Source organism: Corvus brachyrhynchos, unplaced genomic scaffold, assembly GCF_000691975.1.
Source record: "Corvus brachyrhynchos isolate BGI_N302 unplaced genomic scaffold, ASM69197v1 scaffold302, whole genome shotgun sequence".
NCBI lineage: Eukaryota > Metazoa > Chordata > Aves > Passeriformes > Corvidae > Corvus > Corvus brachyrhynchos.
In genome coordinates this window covers 2,413,170-2,430,466 of record NW_008237244.1, presented here as the reverse complement: position 1 = coordinate 2,430,466, position 17,297 = coordinate 2,413,170, and the positions used below count along the sequence as shown (strand labels likewise).

The window sequence follows — 17,297 nt, the reverse complement described above, 5'->3', positions numbered from 1 at the left end:
AGCGGAAGAGCACCCCAAATGTCTTACCTGGCTTTGTGGCAGGGAGACCCAAATCCCAGGATGGTGTGACACGCTTGGCTTGTCACTCATCCCCTCAGTGTTAACATCCACCTCTATAAAAACAAACCAACCCAGCCCACCAGCGGGACAAAAGCAGGAGGAGAGCACTGGTTCTGCAGGTGATGGGAGCAGGGGAGTGAATGTGACCCTATGGTGGCAACAATGCAGCCAGTCACACACACAAGCCGTGTCCTGTCCAGCCGAGCTAACCAGGCCTGCAGAGACCCAGCTGCTCGTGGAGCACATCCGTGGTTTTCACACAAGAGAGCAAGATTATTTCTGGAGCCACTAAAAATGCAGTCTGGGGCTAGGGAATAGCACGGGAACAGAAGGTCACACAGTTGTTATTTTTGGTCCTTCAAATGAAATTTTTCATTGAAAATTTTTGACATTTTTCGAGAAGCCAGCTAGCTCCAGGCTGAACAGCTGCTGTCACCCAAAGGGTACAGGTGCTACCAGGGCTGAGTGTCAGTGTGGCTGGGTTGCTTCCCTGGCCAAAAAGTCAATGTAGCACAGGGCTACCACTCTTTTCACTCTCCCTGTGTAGGGGTGCAGGCAGTGGTGAGAGCCCAGGTGCTGGCAAACCACAGTCCATGCCCTTATGTGGGATGTATTTCCACTCATCAGAACCTGCTCTGCTTTACGTAATCCAGTTGCACACAAACACTCCTGTGGCTGCCAGACCTTGCAGAAAACTTAGACTTATTCATTACAATAAACAACATCATTTTGAACAGCAGGGAACAAAGCTTCTTCCCTGCTCTACATCAGGACTTATGACCCAAGTCAGTGGAACTCTGCTCAGCGCCTCTGAGCTGCAGCTACCCCAAGGGACAAAGGGCTGGCAACTTGGAGCAGGGGCTCCCCCCGGCTGGCTGAATGGGGATGAAATATCACCTCCCCCCCAGTCCTCGCTCATTCCCTGGGTGCCTGCCTGCGTCCACCCCTTGGGATGTAACATTTCAGTGGAGGCACAGCCTCCAGCTGTGGCAGTGCCCTTTCCTTGCAACCCTGTGCCACTTCTCCGTTGCCCCTTGCTAAATGCCACCCTTGTAAATACAGTCAGTGACGTAAGAGTGGTTTCCCTTGTAAGCAGGGGGGGATTATAAGGGGATGAAGTGCCCACCACACAGAATGCTTTGCTCAGAAATGTCTTGAGCATGCAACCTGCAAGGAAAGGGAAGCTCAAGCCCACACAACCCCATCAGCACTGGTCTGGTGCCTAAACACAGCCACTCCAATTTAGGTTGTTGGGAATTTTAATGTCCTTATTGCTGAGATGGAAGCAAAAATAGTCCTTTTGTCAAGCCAGCTCAGCAGGATCTGGTGCAAGGAGAGCTGTGCCTTGCAGCTTACTGGGTACCTGTGTGCAAGCAGGTGCTGAGACAGTCACATCTCAAGGATACTCAGTTACCTGGCCTGGCACACAAGTGAGGTGCGACAGCAGATTCAGCTCCAGAGTCATCTTCCAAGACTTGGGGGTGTGTTCAGCACAAAACTTCAGTGCCACCCATGAGGCTGTGGATCAAACTCCTCCTTTTCCTCCACACCAGTTTCTTGATTACCAAGTACCTCATAGCCACTCCTACCCTTTGAGACTGAAGGTAACAAGGACATTGTCACCAGTCTGGGATTGTGCTGCTCACCCAGATCGGGCCTGGGGGTTCTTCAGTCCTCACAGGGAGACCATTTTACTCCCACAGCAACACCAGATTATTCCATCTGAGAAGACCAGCATGTCACCTCTAGGACTGGCAGGAGCAGTCAATGTGCTCTTCAGATCTTTGTTGTTTCAGAAAGTCATTCTAAATAAATCTCAATGTCATTCTAAAATTTCCACTCAAGACTGCTACAGTTTCACCTGAATTAGATAGAATATTAATGGATTTTAAGTTCATTAATTCTAGTATTTTTCAACCTTCTGCTTGATTATCCTTATAATGCATTATTATCCATGAGAGTGGTGGCATTACTAAGTAGGCAACTATTTAAAAATCAATCTGAATGACTGGAAGAGATGCAAGTCAGTCAAAAAATCTTTATGCAACAGTAAAAAGTAATTAGCTCATAAATGCAAAACTTTGTGACACTGATTGAATAAAAGGATGGATGTACAAGCCTAAATGCTTTGCTACAAAAGACATGCAAACATCATGAGGAAAGCTTTTATGATAGTTACAACATTAAATAGATAAAAGCTATCTCAAATAGTCTCGGATACAGCTGATATTAAAATAAATTTCCTCAAGATCCACAATCTGACATGAATTAGTCAAATTGGCCATGAATCATGAAAAATACTTCTGAAAAAGAACCACCGTGTTAGGAGACCAGATGTAAACTTGATCTTTCCTGAGATTTATTTCAGTGAAAAAAAAAAAGCTTTGCTTTATTGAATTCTTACAATAGATCCATAAATAACAGAAGCATCTTCTGCATTAGTGTATTAATGGAAGTGTATATTTTACTTTTTTTATAGACTCAAAATTCGGTGCTGCATTAAATTTATTGGTGCTGTTAACATATCTGTCTGTGCTGTCACATATGAAATATTACCTCTGAATTAAAAAATGTTACAAAATTAATCAGCAAAATAGTTTTCTGCTAAAAACTTATCTCCAGAAAAAACTTACCCGTCTGTCAACGTTACCTCTTAAAGTGATGCATAAAATTATCAGATGATTTCAGAGTGACTGAAAATAATGGTACTGTATGATAAAACTTACTTACAAGAGTAATTTTCAATTACCTGCACAGCAAAATTGAGGTCCTGAGAAATTAAGAGGTAGGTTTAAGCTTGCTGAAATAGCTCTTCCATCTGACAGAAGCATAACTTACATATGGGTGTGGGATGAGGCAATCCAGCTTGGGCTTCTGCAATACATCCGCATCGGTTTTAGTTTCTCACTTCCCCAGCCTCTCATGATGCAGGTGAGAAAATGAGCCTAAGGAACAGGCAGTTCTGCTGAGCAAAAATCAACAGGTGTTACCCAGAAACTCTGGCCAATCTGTGGTGCTTCTGTGCAGGCCATGTGAACTGAGAAGAGCATCACTTTAGATGAAGAAAGTGGAGTTTTGAGTTTAGTCAGCAATCTGACTTGTGCCAAGACGGTGCAGTTTTGTTTAGAGAGCTCATGCCAGAACCACATCCCTCTCACAAAACCTTTTACTGTCCTGCCTGCCAGAGACGCAGCTCAGATTTCTTTTCATCTTAGAGAAGGCTGAAGTCTTATACAAAATGCAAGTGACTTTAGATCTTACATTTCCAAGAATCAGAGCATTCAACTTTCAAAGCACACCTAATCAAATGAAAATATTTAAAGGCAGCAAGAGGTAAGAGCAGCCAGCACCTTACCGGGAAAACGGCTCCCTGGGAACATACCCGTTTTTAAAGGCTGATCAGCACATTACACAACAGACCACCAGGAGTCAGTATTTAGACATTTATTTCAGATATGCAGTTTACACGCATATTATTGAGCAAAACCAAATTGCAAATATACAAATACTGTAACAAGCATTACCAAATAACATAACTGGCACTAGTGTTATAAGCTATTACTGAAACTGGTGAGGGTAAGTCATGGAAGAGGACTGTAGCTCATGGCATTCTTTTCATCCAACTAAACTTCCAGTAGCACCATAATGGCATGGCAATACATGAAACACAAGACAGAACATTGTTAACTGTTATTCTGAGATTCACAACTTTTTTTTCCATTTTAGTGAATTACTTAGCAAAAAAATGTTAACAGTGCAGGCGCTTTGGCCAACTTCAGCTTGTGTTCAGCTGTACATCTTCCATATGCAAAAGAAAAAGAAAAAAGCATATTTGGAGCCCATCTTTGCACTTGGGCAGTCATTGCACTGCACTTAAGATTCCGGGACTGAAGACAGGCATGTCTTGCAAAGAGATGTCAAGTCCACTAAAGCCTGAGTGAGTCTTTGGTAGGCCAATACCTCATTATTATATCTATGACAGTCATTTTATTCACTAGGATTTTCTTTTGTGATCCAAGGTGGCCAAAGAGGACATTCTGGAAAACATTACAGTAAAATCCTCAAACGACCAGGCACTTCAAACCCAGTCTTTTCTAAAGGCACCAAGAATGGATGGGGCACCAATTTTCCCCCTAATGAAAGGTGACTGCATCTGCTTGTCTACAATGCTTATAAATCACTGGATTGTTATTTTACAGTTTTTACACACTATATAGTAGCCTTATCTGCTGCATGATTGGTTGCATGAATTAATAGGTAACCCCACTGTTCTACACAGGTGATGTCTCCACTCCTATTAAGTACCAATTTCTTATGTTTTACAATTACGTAAAAGCCATAACCCTGCTCAAAGTGTACACACATACAAACACTTCTGACACAGGCTACATCCATCTCAAGATATGCAGTTCATTCTACATGCATTCTAAATACAGTGTGTCCAGTTATGAAACAAAATTATCATTCTGAATATTCAACTGTTGAAGTATGTTTGTATAGGTCTCCGCAGGTCTTCGCTTCCCTTAAATTTAAGAGTTCACACAAGAATGGTTTTAAGTCACTAATGTTCAGCTAACACCCTTTACCCCAAACCTCATATTTTCCAAGTGAACAGTGCAGGACATATTATTCATTTCAGCATTTAACATATTAAGAATTTACCAATTTTTATCTAAATACACCAAGTATACGCTTTCAAGCAAAGTTGTGGCAAAAATACAAAACATGGACATATTTGTACTGCTGTAATGCACTTGGTTAAAGCCTTCATGTCTCTTCACACAGGTTGAAGATGCATATGAAGTATTTTGCCTTATCAGACAAGTATATAGAAAATGAAGTTATATCAAAACCTTGCTTCTGCTGGTCACCTGAAACTTACAGAAGTTGCTTATGATTCAACCAGCTTTCAGACAGGGTTCTTTAGTGGCAAAGATATTTTTGCAGCACTTACAGATTTAAATTTCAGTCTGAATAGCAGTGCTTAATTCCACAGCATGTTGTGAGTGGTTGTTGTTTGTTTCTTTCAATGTTTCACCAACACCTAAATCTACGTCTGTCGAAGATCCATTATTAATGCTTTCCTCAGCAATGTAACTCAGCTGTGGAACATCAGTGCTTGGAGCTGTTGGAACAGGCACAGGGATTCCACTTGGCTGTGGAGAGTTTTCCAAGCGATCGTTTTCCACCTCTGGGAGAACACTGACTGTGGTAAAGCGAGTGTGATAGTCGCTGGAACCATGGCTACAGGAAGTTTTCATACTTTCCATATCTGAGCAACTGAACTCAGAGAAATGGCTGGAGTGCGAATCTGCTACCGATGGAATACTATCGCTCAGAGAGGGAGAGTCAAATTCACTGGAGTTTGTGCTTTGCTGTTCCAACAGCTGAGCATCCATGTCCTCTCTCGTCTCATTAATCTTCATGCTACTCTTCTTTCTCAGCTTACCTTTGCACTTCTTCCCCGCCGTGCTGTCCTTGGACCACTTGGTGGCGCCGGCTTTGCCTTCAGGCGGGCCGGAGCAGCCGGCGGAGCCGCGCCCGGCAGCGCTGCCGTCCTCCACGCTGCTGCTCCCGCTGTGGTGCCGGAACTTGGCTGGCTTGGATTCGATATCCACCTGCACTTCCAGGCTGTTGCCTTCCCTACAACAGGGGAGAATCCATGAGTGTTAAGTGGCCATCGGAGGGCAGAACAAACTCTTGCTGCTTTCCAACATACCACAGTGAAAGCGAGAGGAATGTATCTTGTAAAGAGAAATATTTAACCACATAAACAGCCCAAAGGAAAACACAAAGTCTGAAAGACCAAACGCTTTACTGAGCTATAGCAATGGCATTCCTCTTTGGAAATAACCCTGGCAAAATGTAAGCAGTCACATGTAATTCCATTTGTAACAAAATCTGCTGTTTCAAAGTGTGATCTTGAATGTAGAACAGCTGAGGCATGCTTAGAATATCCTTTAGTAAGCAAGGCTTATAAATATTCCATTTTCACCACATTTCTCTTACCTGTCCAAAGGGATGTAGGAGTTCAGGATGGATCCTGCCATTGCTTTGGTACTGGCATTGTCACTAACTGTTCCCAAGCTAACTGTGCCAGATTCTCCGCTCAGACTGTATCGCTCTTTCTGCACATCTGCTTGTACTTCCAGTCTTTGAGAGAAAGAGAGAGAGTTACACATACTACAACAGTTAAAGCACACTAGCTGAAAATTAGTGTCACCTTGTAGATGGCAGTAAGTGAGTCAGTAATAAATAGAGTTCCTGAGTCACTCCAGTACTGATGTGCTTAATTACTCTACTGACACATGTTCTCCATTCCCACTGTCAAAAATGACTACTTTTTGATTAAAACCAAGCAAACAGAAACACCTCAAAGCAAAACCAGATTAATTTCCTAAAGGCATTAACCAAGAGTTCTGGATTCTCTCCCTCCTGAGATTCACAAGGACAACTTCCAGGTTCAGCTACAGTTCTTTTGCAGATAGTACACTATACTCTAAAAACAGTAGAAACAATCAGAAGGGTACATAAATTCATGACATGATAGTTCCCATGTTTCCCCTGCTGCAAATTACTACTAATCAAATAAGAGGCAGAGAACTGTGTTCTGTACTCTGCTTTATACTGTATTGCTATCAACTGCAACAGGAATAATAGAAACATGAGCAATCTTAAGTTGGGCTCAGCAGATAAGCCAGAAATCAAATTACAAGCTTTTTTCCATATGTTTTGTTTATCTGTGTTCTGACAGTGAAATTGAAGTGGTTTTTTTTGTTTTTCACTCTCAGCTCTTTAAAGAAGAGGGTATGCATACCTCACTCAGCAGTCACAGCCTGAAACATCTGTCCCAGCATAGGGGAACTCTTGATACTATCCCACTGTCTTTATTCTCTATGGCCTGGACTGCAAAATTACTCAAACTGAGCAGTGTTGGCAGCTAATTTAAGGAGCAAATTCCATCCTGAATTCTACATGCTAACAATCCTTTGTACACACTCCCTTTCTCTTCAGGGTGCAGAAGAGCCAAGTACCAGAAAGGTCCAAATTCACAGAAGGCATTGAGCACGTGACAAGAAGCTGCCACCTTGGCAAGGCCAGGTGCTCATCTGCCTCCCCTCCTGCCTGAAGTCCATGTGGAATGCACACTCCACACAGGTGTTCTGAAGGCACAGCTTGGATGACAGAATGAGTCAGCAGTTCTGACTTTTGGGTGAGGTGCACCAGAGAACAAAACTGCATTAGACATGAGCTGCCTCCCTCTGGCTCCTGCCTACAGGCAGCTCTCCTGGGGAAGCAGGAGAACACGATCTCACACCCCACTTACCCTAAACAAAGTCTTGAGGATTGTGGTCAGGCAGGATCTCTTGAAAATCAGTAAGTTTGTCAGGGATGAACTGTTTATCTCCCAGAGACAGTTCCTTTTAATAGGAACCAGTATCACAAACCAAAAATGGGAAAACCGAGGAGGTGCACTTCCTGTGCCCAGGAGCAGAGCAGGACAGAGCAGGGTGGGAGCGCGCCCCTCACCTGTTGAAGCAGTTCACCATGGCGCTCCCCGAGAGGCTCCCCGTTATGCTGGCCCCAGCCAGGGCCATGGTGCTCGCTGTCTCGCTCAGGTTGTCCCGGATGGCTCCTATTCTGTCCATGTGGCTGCCGCTGGCGCTCAGGCTGCCCGTCAGCCCCCCGACACTCCCTTCCCCTATGCTGGGGTTGTGACGCGCCTCTGCCACCGAGGTGGTATCTGGGCAGAAACAAAGAAGGCTCGTCAGGTACAGAAGCTGCACTCAGCTGTTTCTAGAATGTGATCAGAGAAGCTGTTTCTGAAATTATGCTGAGAAGGGTTTACAAAACATACTGTCACAAAAAGAGAACTTTGTCAAAAAAAACCCCAAAAAACCATAAACAACCCGAAATAATTTAAAAAGACACCTTTCTTGGAGCTGCTATAATGGTTATGCCTGACATCACATACTTAAGATAGCAAAAAATTAACCATGGATAGGACCGTAAACATGGAATCAAAGAATACAGAGAAACCCTATCACACAGGATAGTGCCATGTAATCAAAAAATTGAAGCATCAGACCCGTCTTTAGTTTGCCCTATTGAAAATAAAAAATGTAACCAGCTTCCATGAACCAGGATTCTGAAAGAGCAACAGTAATGCTACGTTAAAACTTTTACCTATGGAGAAGACTTCAGTCTGGCTTTGATTAAAGTGGGCAAGAAAAGCTTTAATACTTATAGCCCAACACAAAATGACACAGAGGAGCTATTATCATCTGAGAAGTTCAATTTCAGCAATGAGCAGAAGCAGCCTCAAATGCAAATAACTACTCTAGTATCTAAGATAGAAAATACAAGTCACAAAGCCCGTATTTATAGAAAATGGAACACTGAATTTTCTTACCTACAGCTGCATTTGTTCCACCAACATTTATATCATTTTCATCATCAAATTCTATCCTGACACCTTTTCCATTGCCAGCTGACACACCACAGCCTCCACTTCGGCAGAGGGAAATTGGAACAACTCCATACACATAAGCCAGCATAATAGGAACACCAATACCTACAGAGGGAAGTACAGTCTTTCATTAAAAGTGACTTTTATTTTAGAGCCTTTCATAAAGGCAATTTCATTTTCCAAGATTACTTAATATTTGATTAATATCACACTTGAAACAGATAAGGAAGGAGCAAAATTAAGAAGTATTGGTAAATCACTACGGTGAAATGACAGGAAAGTACTTTCAGCAGGCAGAATGTCCTCTGTCAGCACTGGCAGGAAGAGAAGCTTAATGACTGATGAATTAATACTTTCAGTATGTCCATAACATACTTTACAAACAAAATTAAAGTACTTTCAATATTCACAAAAGCTCCACTGGGGGCTGTAATAATGTTCCACCTGAGAGGCAGAAATAGCAGAGATCTATTTCAAATGTTATTCAACTAAAAATATTAGTACCTCTACTGCTTTAATAAGGGGCTTCAATTTACATCCACTGAAGGCAGACATGGCTTTGCTATCAATTTAATAGGCCTTAACATTATTATTACTCTGGGATTTTTCAATATAAGATTTCCTTAAAAGTAAACAATTCTGCAGAGCAGGGTGGCAGGAACTAAGGGAAACCAGTTAACGGTTCTGCAGACTAAAGCACAAACAGATATACACACATCCAATCCCACCACTTCAAGTGGACTGTGAAAGTTAGTCCTTTGGCATACGAATTAAATCATCCTAGGACTTTGCTGATGGAAGTATATAGAAAGTACAAAAATGAGCAGACTGAAAAATGTCAAGTTGGCACATTCTGAAAAAGTCAGGAGAGAAGCAGACCTAATAGAAAGGCTCCTCAGTCTAATCTAAAAGAAGGGTTACAATTACATGAAGTCTTCACTAGAAATTTCTCCCATTCAAGGAGGAACTCCATATTCTTATGGTCATTATTCTGGAAACTACACAATGCCCTGAGACTGGAGGCCATGTGTTAATGGCAATGGGGCAAGAGCGAAACTCCACAAAATAAAACCTAACTGCTTTCCCTGAAAAGCCACATTTCATCTCTGTTCAGGAATAAGAAAACAGCTTGAGAGAAATCAAGTAAGACAGACCTATAAATACAACTATGAGACTTTGTGTCCCACCACCTGTTTAGCAGGGATCTGACACCACAGCCACATGAGAAAAATGCAATGCAGACTGACACCAGTTTCATGGCTGGCATATCCTTGTTTGCACAGTGGTCCACCATTGATAACAGGCAGTTTAAAGGCACAGCCTCCTGTCAGTTTGAACCATCACTTGCTAAAAGTGGCCCTGTCTTCCGGAGGTTACTCATTACTCTTTGAGCATTGATTCTGGCACAAGGGGGAACACTGCAGACAACACTGTGTGTACATGGGGATGATCCAGCTTAAAATGCAATGGTGGGTCTTAGTGTGAGTCAGATATCCTCAGCAGCTTACTGTGCAACTGTGAAGATGCCTGTGCTGCAACAAAGAAGCAAGGCAGTGTCAAACAAGTCCCCTCCTTTCAAAAAAAATCTGGGTTTACAGTGATCTTGAAATTACCTGGGAAGATGAGACAACTATTTTGTAACGAACAGCAAGATTTTCCTTAAATGCTATCCTCAACAATCACCATGAGAAAGTTTTTTTGTGACTCCTGGAGCAAAGCAAGTGTCAACTACTGCAATGCTAAGAGTAAGAGACTGTTTTTGTTCTGCATTGAGAAAAGTTTGATATGAAGTTATTAAAATATGAATAGACTCTGTGGCAACAGTTTTTTTCTTGGTCATTTAAAAAACCTTTAAATACTTCCATCTTAAAAGCCAGATGTGACAATGTGGAAACTTCAATTTTCAAGATAAAAATTACTTTTACTTCTTCAGGAAATGCTACATTAAAATCAAGTACTGTATTCTTCATTCTGCCACAATAAATGTATAACCTCAGACTCCTCCTTGTCTTGGTTCCCTCACCTATAAAAGGAAACTACAGCACCTATCTCACCTGTGTTATTCATGAGTGTTTATAGAGTTCTGGTTGCAAGGTGCTACCAAGACACAAAATAATAGTATTTGCTTACCTACAGTTACTGCAGCTACAACTGGAGAAACAATTACAGATAAGGTTACACCACCTGCTATAGCCAAGTTTCGCTTGTGCTTTGAAATGTCTTTGCCTTCGTATCGATTGTGAATCTTGAAAGAAGAAAAGAAAGGGGTTTTAGAGTATTATCAACATCAAGAATACGTTGCTGCGCAGATGAAAGAAGTGACATTATTATATTATATTATATATATTAGTTTGGAGCTGTATCCTGTTCTCTTCCAGAGAGACCACATTCTATGCCATGATTTCTTATCTCAAAGAAAATAAAATTTATACACATCCTAATTTTAGGCAACCTCTTACAAGTAAGAAGTCCTCCCATCCAGCAATTAAGCATTTATTCTCAGCCTCAAGTTTGAAGAGCTAAGTAATTGAATGGCTTTGTTTAACCATTACTCCAGCTTACATGGCTGGGAAAAGTAGACAAAATTTCAGGATAAAAGAACTGCCACATGTGATCAAATTGACACTTCTTATTCCCAGTCATCTTTTCCCTGAACAGTATGGAGTTAAAACTTTCACGAATTACTAGATCTATGGAAACAGGTTGACATAACAGAGCTATCAGAGAGCCTTCACCAAACATAGCCTGGAAGGAGGGGAAAGCAAGAACTGTTGCTCCAGCACCCCCTCATGACAAGCTACTGAGATAGAAAATGTTTTTGCAAACCTGAGTCTGTTTACTGAGGAATCTGCTACCCAAACCTCTTACTGATGGTTTAAGTCTGCAATAACTCTGAAACGTGACTGAATTAAACTTACCTGCCACAAACCCCACATGAACCTAAAAGGCCTTTAAAGAACAGTGCTCTACAGAGATTTCCCACATTTTTGTGTTTCATTTACTCTCTTTAGGAACATGGTTTCTCAGAGGGATGCACTACATCTGTCATCATTCTTGGCTAAGATATAATTACAAAGGAACAACAGGTATCTTAATGGCTGTCGCAAAGCCAAGTTAATCCTCACTCCATCTAAGGAAGAACACAAGAGATGAGTACCCAAGAAGATAATGACAAAAAATGAGCTGGATGTCATGCTCTCTAAATTACCACGTTATTGAATGCTGTGCTTCCTAAAATATAATTTCAATTAGAGATTTGGAAGGGTTGTTCTCATTTTGGAATAAGTCTTTGTACTTGTTCAGGCAAGACAGGCAAGGAAAGGGCAGAGAAGGCACTGTGCAAAGAGAATCCATTTACTTGCTCTGAGGTACATTATACAGAGAGAAACATGGAGTGAGGGAGCACATGAATATTGAATATGCGTATGGATTAAAAAGGAAAAATTGAACGTGAACGCTCTCACAGTGTGAGTGTGTAAGAATTACAAACCCAGAAAGATTAGGTTTCATGGGGCTCTGAGCAATTAGCAGGATCACCTCAGGTGCTGAATTTTACTGTTATGGACAATTGTAACTCCCAAAACAAAAGGCATAATACAACAAACAGATATCCATAAAGGTTACTGGATTCCTTAAACACAAAGCAAAAAATAAAGAAATGGAAGGAAGAGGTTACAGAGTAGAAACTGATTTAAAACATCAAGATAAAAGGTTACACTGGTAGAAACTACTATGAAATAAGAGACTTCCAAATATTGACTAAATAATAAAGAAAAACCAAACAAAAATACTAGGCCAGAAGAGAGATTTATATAAACACAGAAACCTATTAGGTTACAAGACTTGTATGTATAAAACCAGAGCACTAGCACTTCCTCAAGGAAACCCTATCAAAGCACAAGCACAAACTCTTCCAATGCAAAGGACAGACAGAATGTTGAAAAAGAACAATGAAGCTTCCTTTACCAAAGCAGCAGCAGCATTAAGAAATAGAAAGTAGGTCAGATTACTATGAATGGGTATAGAAGAACAGCATGAGGGTGTTAGGCCAAAATCAGAAAGGTTAAAATAGAAGAGACAAAAAGCAAGAGATATCAAAGTCAAGGAGAAATTATTCTTCAAGTACAGTGCTAGTAAGAGGAAGACCAAATTGGATCAATTTGCTGTTCAACAAAAATGAAAGACAGCCCGCAAATGAAACTGGAGACCTGTTCCTATTTCCTTTTCCCTTCAGTTGTCATTGAAGATCAATGGTGAGCCAGACAACTGGTGACAAAGAAGTAAGATCAGTACAAATGCAGCAGATTGGCGCGTACTTACATGAGCTGATCTGAAAAATATCTCAGCAGGCCCAATTTCAGAGTCACTAATAGTAATTTTTGAAAATTATTAGTAGTAGATGTCTGAAAAAAAAATCCAGGAAAACTGGAAATGGTTAAATGGCAATTATAATGTTAAAAAGGGTACAATACAAACCAATAAGCTGAGGAAGTAAAAGACCACTGAACTGAACTTTGATTTTCTGAAAATTGGGAACTTGTAGACATCAAAGCAAATGAAGGAAACAAAAAGGTCACACTGATTTTTTTTTTCCCCGAGTAGAAATCATGCCAATTTAATTTTCTCCTGTAACAAGATAACTTAGCCTTGAGGATGGGGAGAAACAGATGTCACACACTGACTAATGAAATTCTTACATTCTTGTATGACAAACTCAAGCAGGTTATAATGGTCCAGACTGAAAAAATGGATGAGAGAAATCTACGAAGCTTCATGTGAAACTACAGAAAACATGTGAATAGTCATTAGGTTTTATAACTACCCAAATTGAGACTCTTCACTCCATACTTTTTCCAAGAGGTATGCCTTGGATCCGAGTATTGAACATTTTCATTAAAGTGGAAGATGGAAGGAGAAGAATATATGTGTTGAAATTCAGGCCAATACAATCTAGCATGGTTTCAAGAATGCCAGAATTCACTCCAATAATGAGAAGCTGAAAAAACGTTGAAATTCAGGCCAATACAATCTAGCATGGTTGCAAGAATGCCAGAATTCACTCCAATCATGAGAAGCTGAAAAAATGGTCTGAAATGACCAGACGCAGCTGAAATAGCAATTAGATCAAGAACACCCTCAGGAGGAAGCCAATTGCTTGAATTACCAGTACAGTGGGAAAGGGTTTGCGTTTCAGTGTACACAAAATGCAAACAGCACGCTGTTGAAGAAGAGGTAACTGCTAGTTACTGGCACAGAATCACCCTCTCATTTAACTCAGCAGTAGTAATGCTGCAGCTTCACTGCTGTATTCAAACTGGACAAAAATAAAGGTGGCATGAACAACTATAAGGAAATCCAGAAGAAGAGAATCAGAAACCTAAATTAGTGTGTTTTCTTGACAGTTTGTCAAGAAAAGCTGGAAGCGCTAGGTTTGTTAAGAATGGACTTAAAAGTACCATTAAACATGTAACAGCATATTGCAGAATAGAAGGATTCTCTACATCAGCTGAAGAATAGGGTAGTAGGAATTTAATGTAAATTCTCGTCCTATACCAATGTTAAAACCAATAAACTTTTCTATGAAAACCAAGCTTAAGGGCCCTGTGAGATCTCCATCATCAGATGTTTTGAACAGCAAACGCGTAACAGGGGTCACAGAGAAATGACCACTAAGCAGTGGGGTACAACAGAAATTCTCATAAGGCTGCCCTCACAGACTAATGCTCTGAGACTTTCATATATGAAAGGTGCTCTGTGATGGGGTCCTATCCCAAAATAAAACGAGAAAAGCTAATCATGCAGATGTAATTTGAAACAGATTAACTGCTGCCTTCTTCCTCTTCTCACTTAGAAGGTTCCAATGACTATATGGGACTAAACCATAACAGAATAAAAGGGTCAAAAACCAACTGTAGCAGAAAGCAGGGTACTTGCTTGAAAGAAAAAGATTAAATAAATACAGTGGAAAAGCTGCACCCCTGAACTTTTTGTCTAGCTGACACTTGCCCCCTTCCCTCTTCCCCCTTCCCCCAATAAATGCAGAATTATGAGTCTGTGCCAGTTACTGTGAGAATCCATGCTGATAAAAGCAGAAAAACAAACCTTCCAAGCCATCATTTCAAAAAGCCCATTTCCAAAAGATCTAGATAACTTATGACTATATCCTAAATTACATATAAGAGTTTGTTGATTACTTTATAGTAAAAGCTATTATATTTTTTAAGAGGAAATACATCAACTGCCTTCTGATTAACATGATCATTTCTAGCTCCTTCACAAAAGAAGTAAAATGAAGACAGGCTAGCTAGCACCAAACACACATTGGTGGACCGACCCAAGGCAATTAACAAGCTGCTGAGTATAAATGCTTAAATATGTGCATGCACAAACCTGAACTAGCATAATTTTATACTAAAATTCTGGTAACTATCTGCTTTTAAGAAAAAAAAAAAAATTTTCTTCCTTGTCCTCTAAAGATTGTTTAATTCTAAGGGACACAAGGGGAACCAGAGATTAAAACCAGCAATTTTGAAAAAGCATGCAGGAGCTTTCATGGCAAGATGCAGAAACTGGAAATTGTTCAGTGTTTTGCTCTGCATGTTTTAAGAGAAACTAGATCCTTAAAAACACTGCTTTTTGTTCCCGTACAACTGACACAAATATCCTTAAACAAAGTAGGGATTGGTTGGTTTGGTTTTTTGGAGACTGACTGGGTTTTTGTTTTGGGTTTGTTTGGGTTTTTTTTAGCAGCAGTTAAGATACCCAACTGAACATAGCATCACCCAAGCCATACAACAGAAGGTAAAACCTGAAGCATACTGGGAGTTGAAGCACTTTTTACCTTACGTCCCACATATACAGGAATTCCAATAATCATAGCAGGAATAGCAATGCCAGCAATTAAGGCAATTCCTACAGGCGCTCCAACAAGTGTCCCCAGCTGCCAAAGGATTTTCTTCTTACGGCTCCATGGTTTCTTCCCCCAAAATGTGCAACCTGATGGGCTAATAAAAAGAAATAAGAAAACTGTAAAGAAACTGTAAATAAATCAACATAGCTATACCCTACTGAACATTTCCCTAGTTACAAAATTATTGTCCTTAGGTTCAAGTTACAGACATTATGGATACCAAATCATCAGTTATTTCTTCAGATTGTTTTTTGCCTTGACAGCATATTTTGCAATGTAACAAGAAGCATATTGCCACACACCAATCTATGGCTCACAGTAACACAATCAGAACTTTTGGATTGCCTAATACAAAGACAATACAGCAGTATTAAGACATTAGTAAAAAGAGGGTGTGTTAATCTAAAATACTTGATTTGTACTAAGAACATGTTGCATGCATAAAACTTACAAAATACTTTAAAATAAAAAATAATAAAGAACTAATTTAAATACATGTATTAAAACTGACTTAATTCTCCAATATGGGTATTTCAACTGTGATTCTCTACTCTCAGAGGAAGAAAGCCAGACTTACAGCACTTGGGAACCTCCTTCTAAATACCTTAGAAAACAAATTACCAACCACATAGAATTTTTTTTATTAAATGTACCTTAAATAATGTAAATCTGAGATCTCTTTCATACATAGCCAACAGAATTCACAGCCACAGACAGCACAAGTCATATGATTGCAGCTTCCATCATTCATTTTTATTATATAAGCAGCACAGCGTGGGCATGGCTTTATGTCATCAGCTGTTTAAAAATGAATATTAAAATTGTATCAGTTTCTTAGACAAGCAAATATAATCACAATACAGACATACATTTGGGAAAACTGATTGAACCATTATCTGAAAAACTGAAGAAGTTTTTTATAAGGTTGCTTTACAAATCTTCATTTGGCAGTGACTTGTTATCAAATTTTTTTTTACAAACCTTGGACTGAGTAAAATTAATGAAAACAAGGTGTATTAGACCACATTCAAGTAATTGAATAGTTAATGCATACTCTGTTCAAGGATTTTCTAAGCTTAATGAAACAGAGTCTGACATTAAATATGTATGCTAACACAGGACTGATAATATGGTCTCTTTAAATATAATCCCCTTTTACATTTCATGCTGTTATGAATCCTATACTTGAATATTCAGTCTCCACTCTGTTCACGTATCTCAAATCCATCTCTCCGTTCACATTAATGTACTTCTTTGCCAACCTCTGCTTGAGTCCCTTTCACAGCCCTACTTTTTAGTTACTTAGTTCCTAGTAAAATATACAGAAGAAAACTCTGGAGAATCTCTATGTTCCCAAGTCAAATGTGGAAAAATGAGGTTAAGTGACCTGCTCTGTCAAACAAGGGGTCATTGAGGAACAGTGAAATACACGCACACCACAGTTATGATCTTCATTCCTGGTTAGCACCGGCACTTTGGGACAAGCTGTTTATTCACAGCAGCAGAAATACCTTGCAGCTCCTAGTGCAGAACTCCAAGTCTATTGCCTCAGTGCTATGATGTAAGATAAAGGGAGAGTTCATATTTGATAGAAAGAATACCTAAAGAGGTGCAGAACCAGCAGAAAAAAGTACCTCTACCAACTCCAGTGCACAAGGAATAAGCAGCTGGAAGGATTCATTAGCTACTCCCATATGGGAGCACATGCACAACCTACAGGGCGGTAAGTAAACTGAGCAAGTTCTCCAGCACAGGAAAGGCAGAGATACTGCTCTTCAGGCTGAGACAAATTGAAAGGGTAAGGAAAGGAGCTGGTGTGCTAACTTATTTAGCTTATTTTTAAATTTATTTGAAAGC

General features: G+C 40.2%; 1 protein-coding gene across 1 annotated transcript in view; it reads right to left on the bottom strand.

The window, feature by feature from the left end:
* Window positions 1–3,489: 3,489 nt before the first annotated feature.
* The window catches only part of RNF19A (ring finger protein 19A, RBR E3 ubiquitin protein ligase), a 57,234-nt gene continuing 43,426 nt past the window's right edge, over window positions 3,490–17,297 (bottom strand). The window contains exons 5-11 of the mRNA XM_008630684.2: window positions 16,094–16,238; window positions 15,372–15,534; window positions 10,661–10,775; window positions 8,474–8,635; window positions 7,591–7,804; window positions 6,070–6,213; window positions 3,490–5,703 (exon numbers count right to left, since the gene is read on the bottom strand). Of these exons, the coding sequence (XP_008628906.1) occupies window positions 5,019–5,703; window positions 6,070–6,213; window positions 7,591–7,804; window positions 8,474–8,635; window positions 10,661–10,775; window positions 15,372–15,534; window positions 16,094–16,238 (1,628 nt within the window). The 3' untranslated portion in view covers window positions 3,490–5,018. The remainder of the gene's footprint in view (window positions 5,704–6,069; window positions 6,214–7,590; window positions 7,805–8,473; window positions 8,636–10,660; window positions 10,776–15,371; window positions 15,535–16,093; window positions 16,239–17,297) is intronic.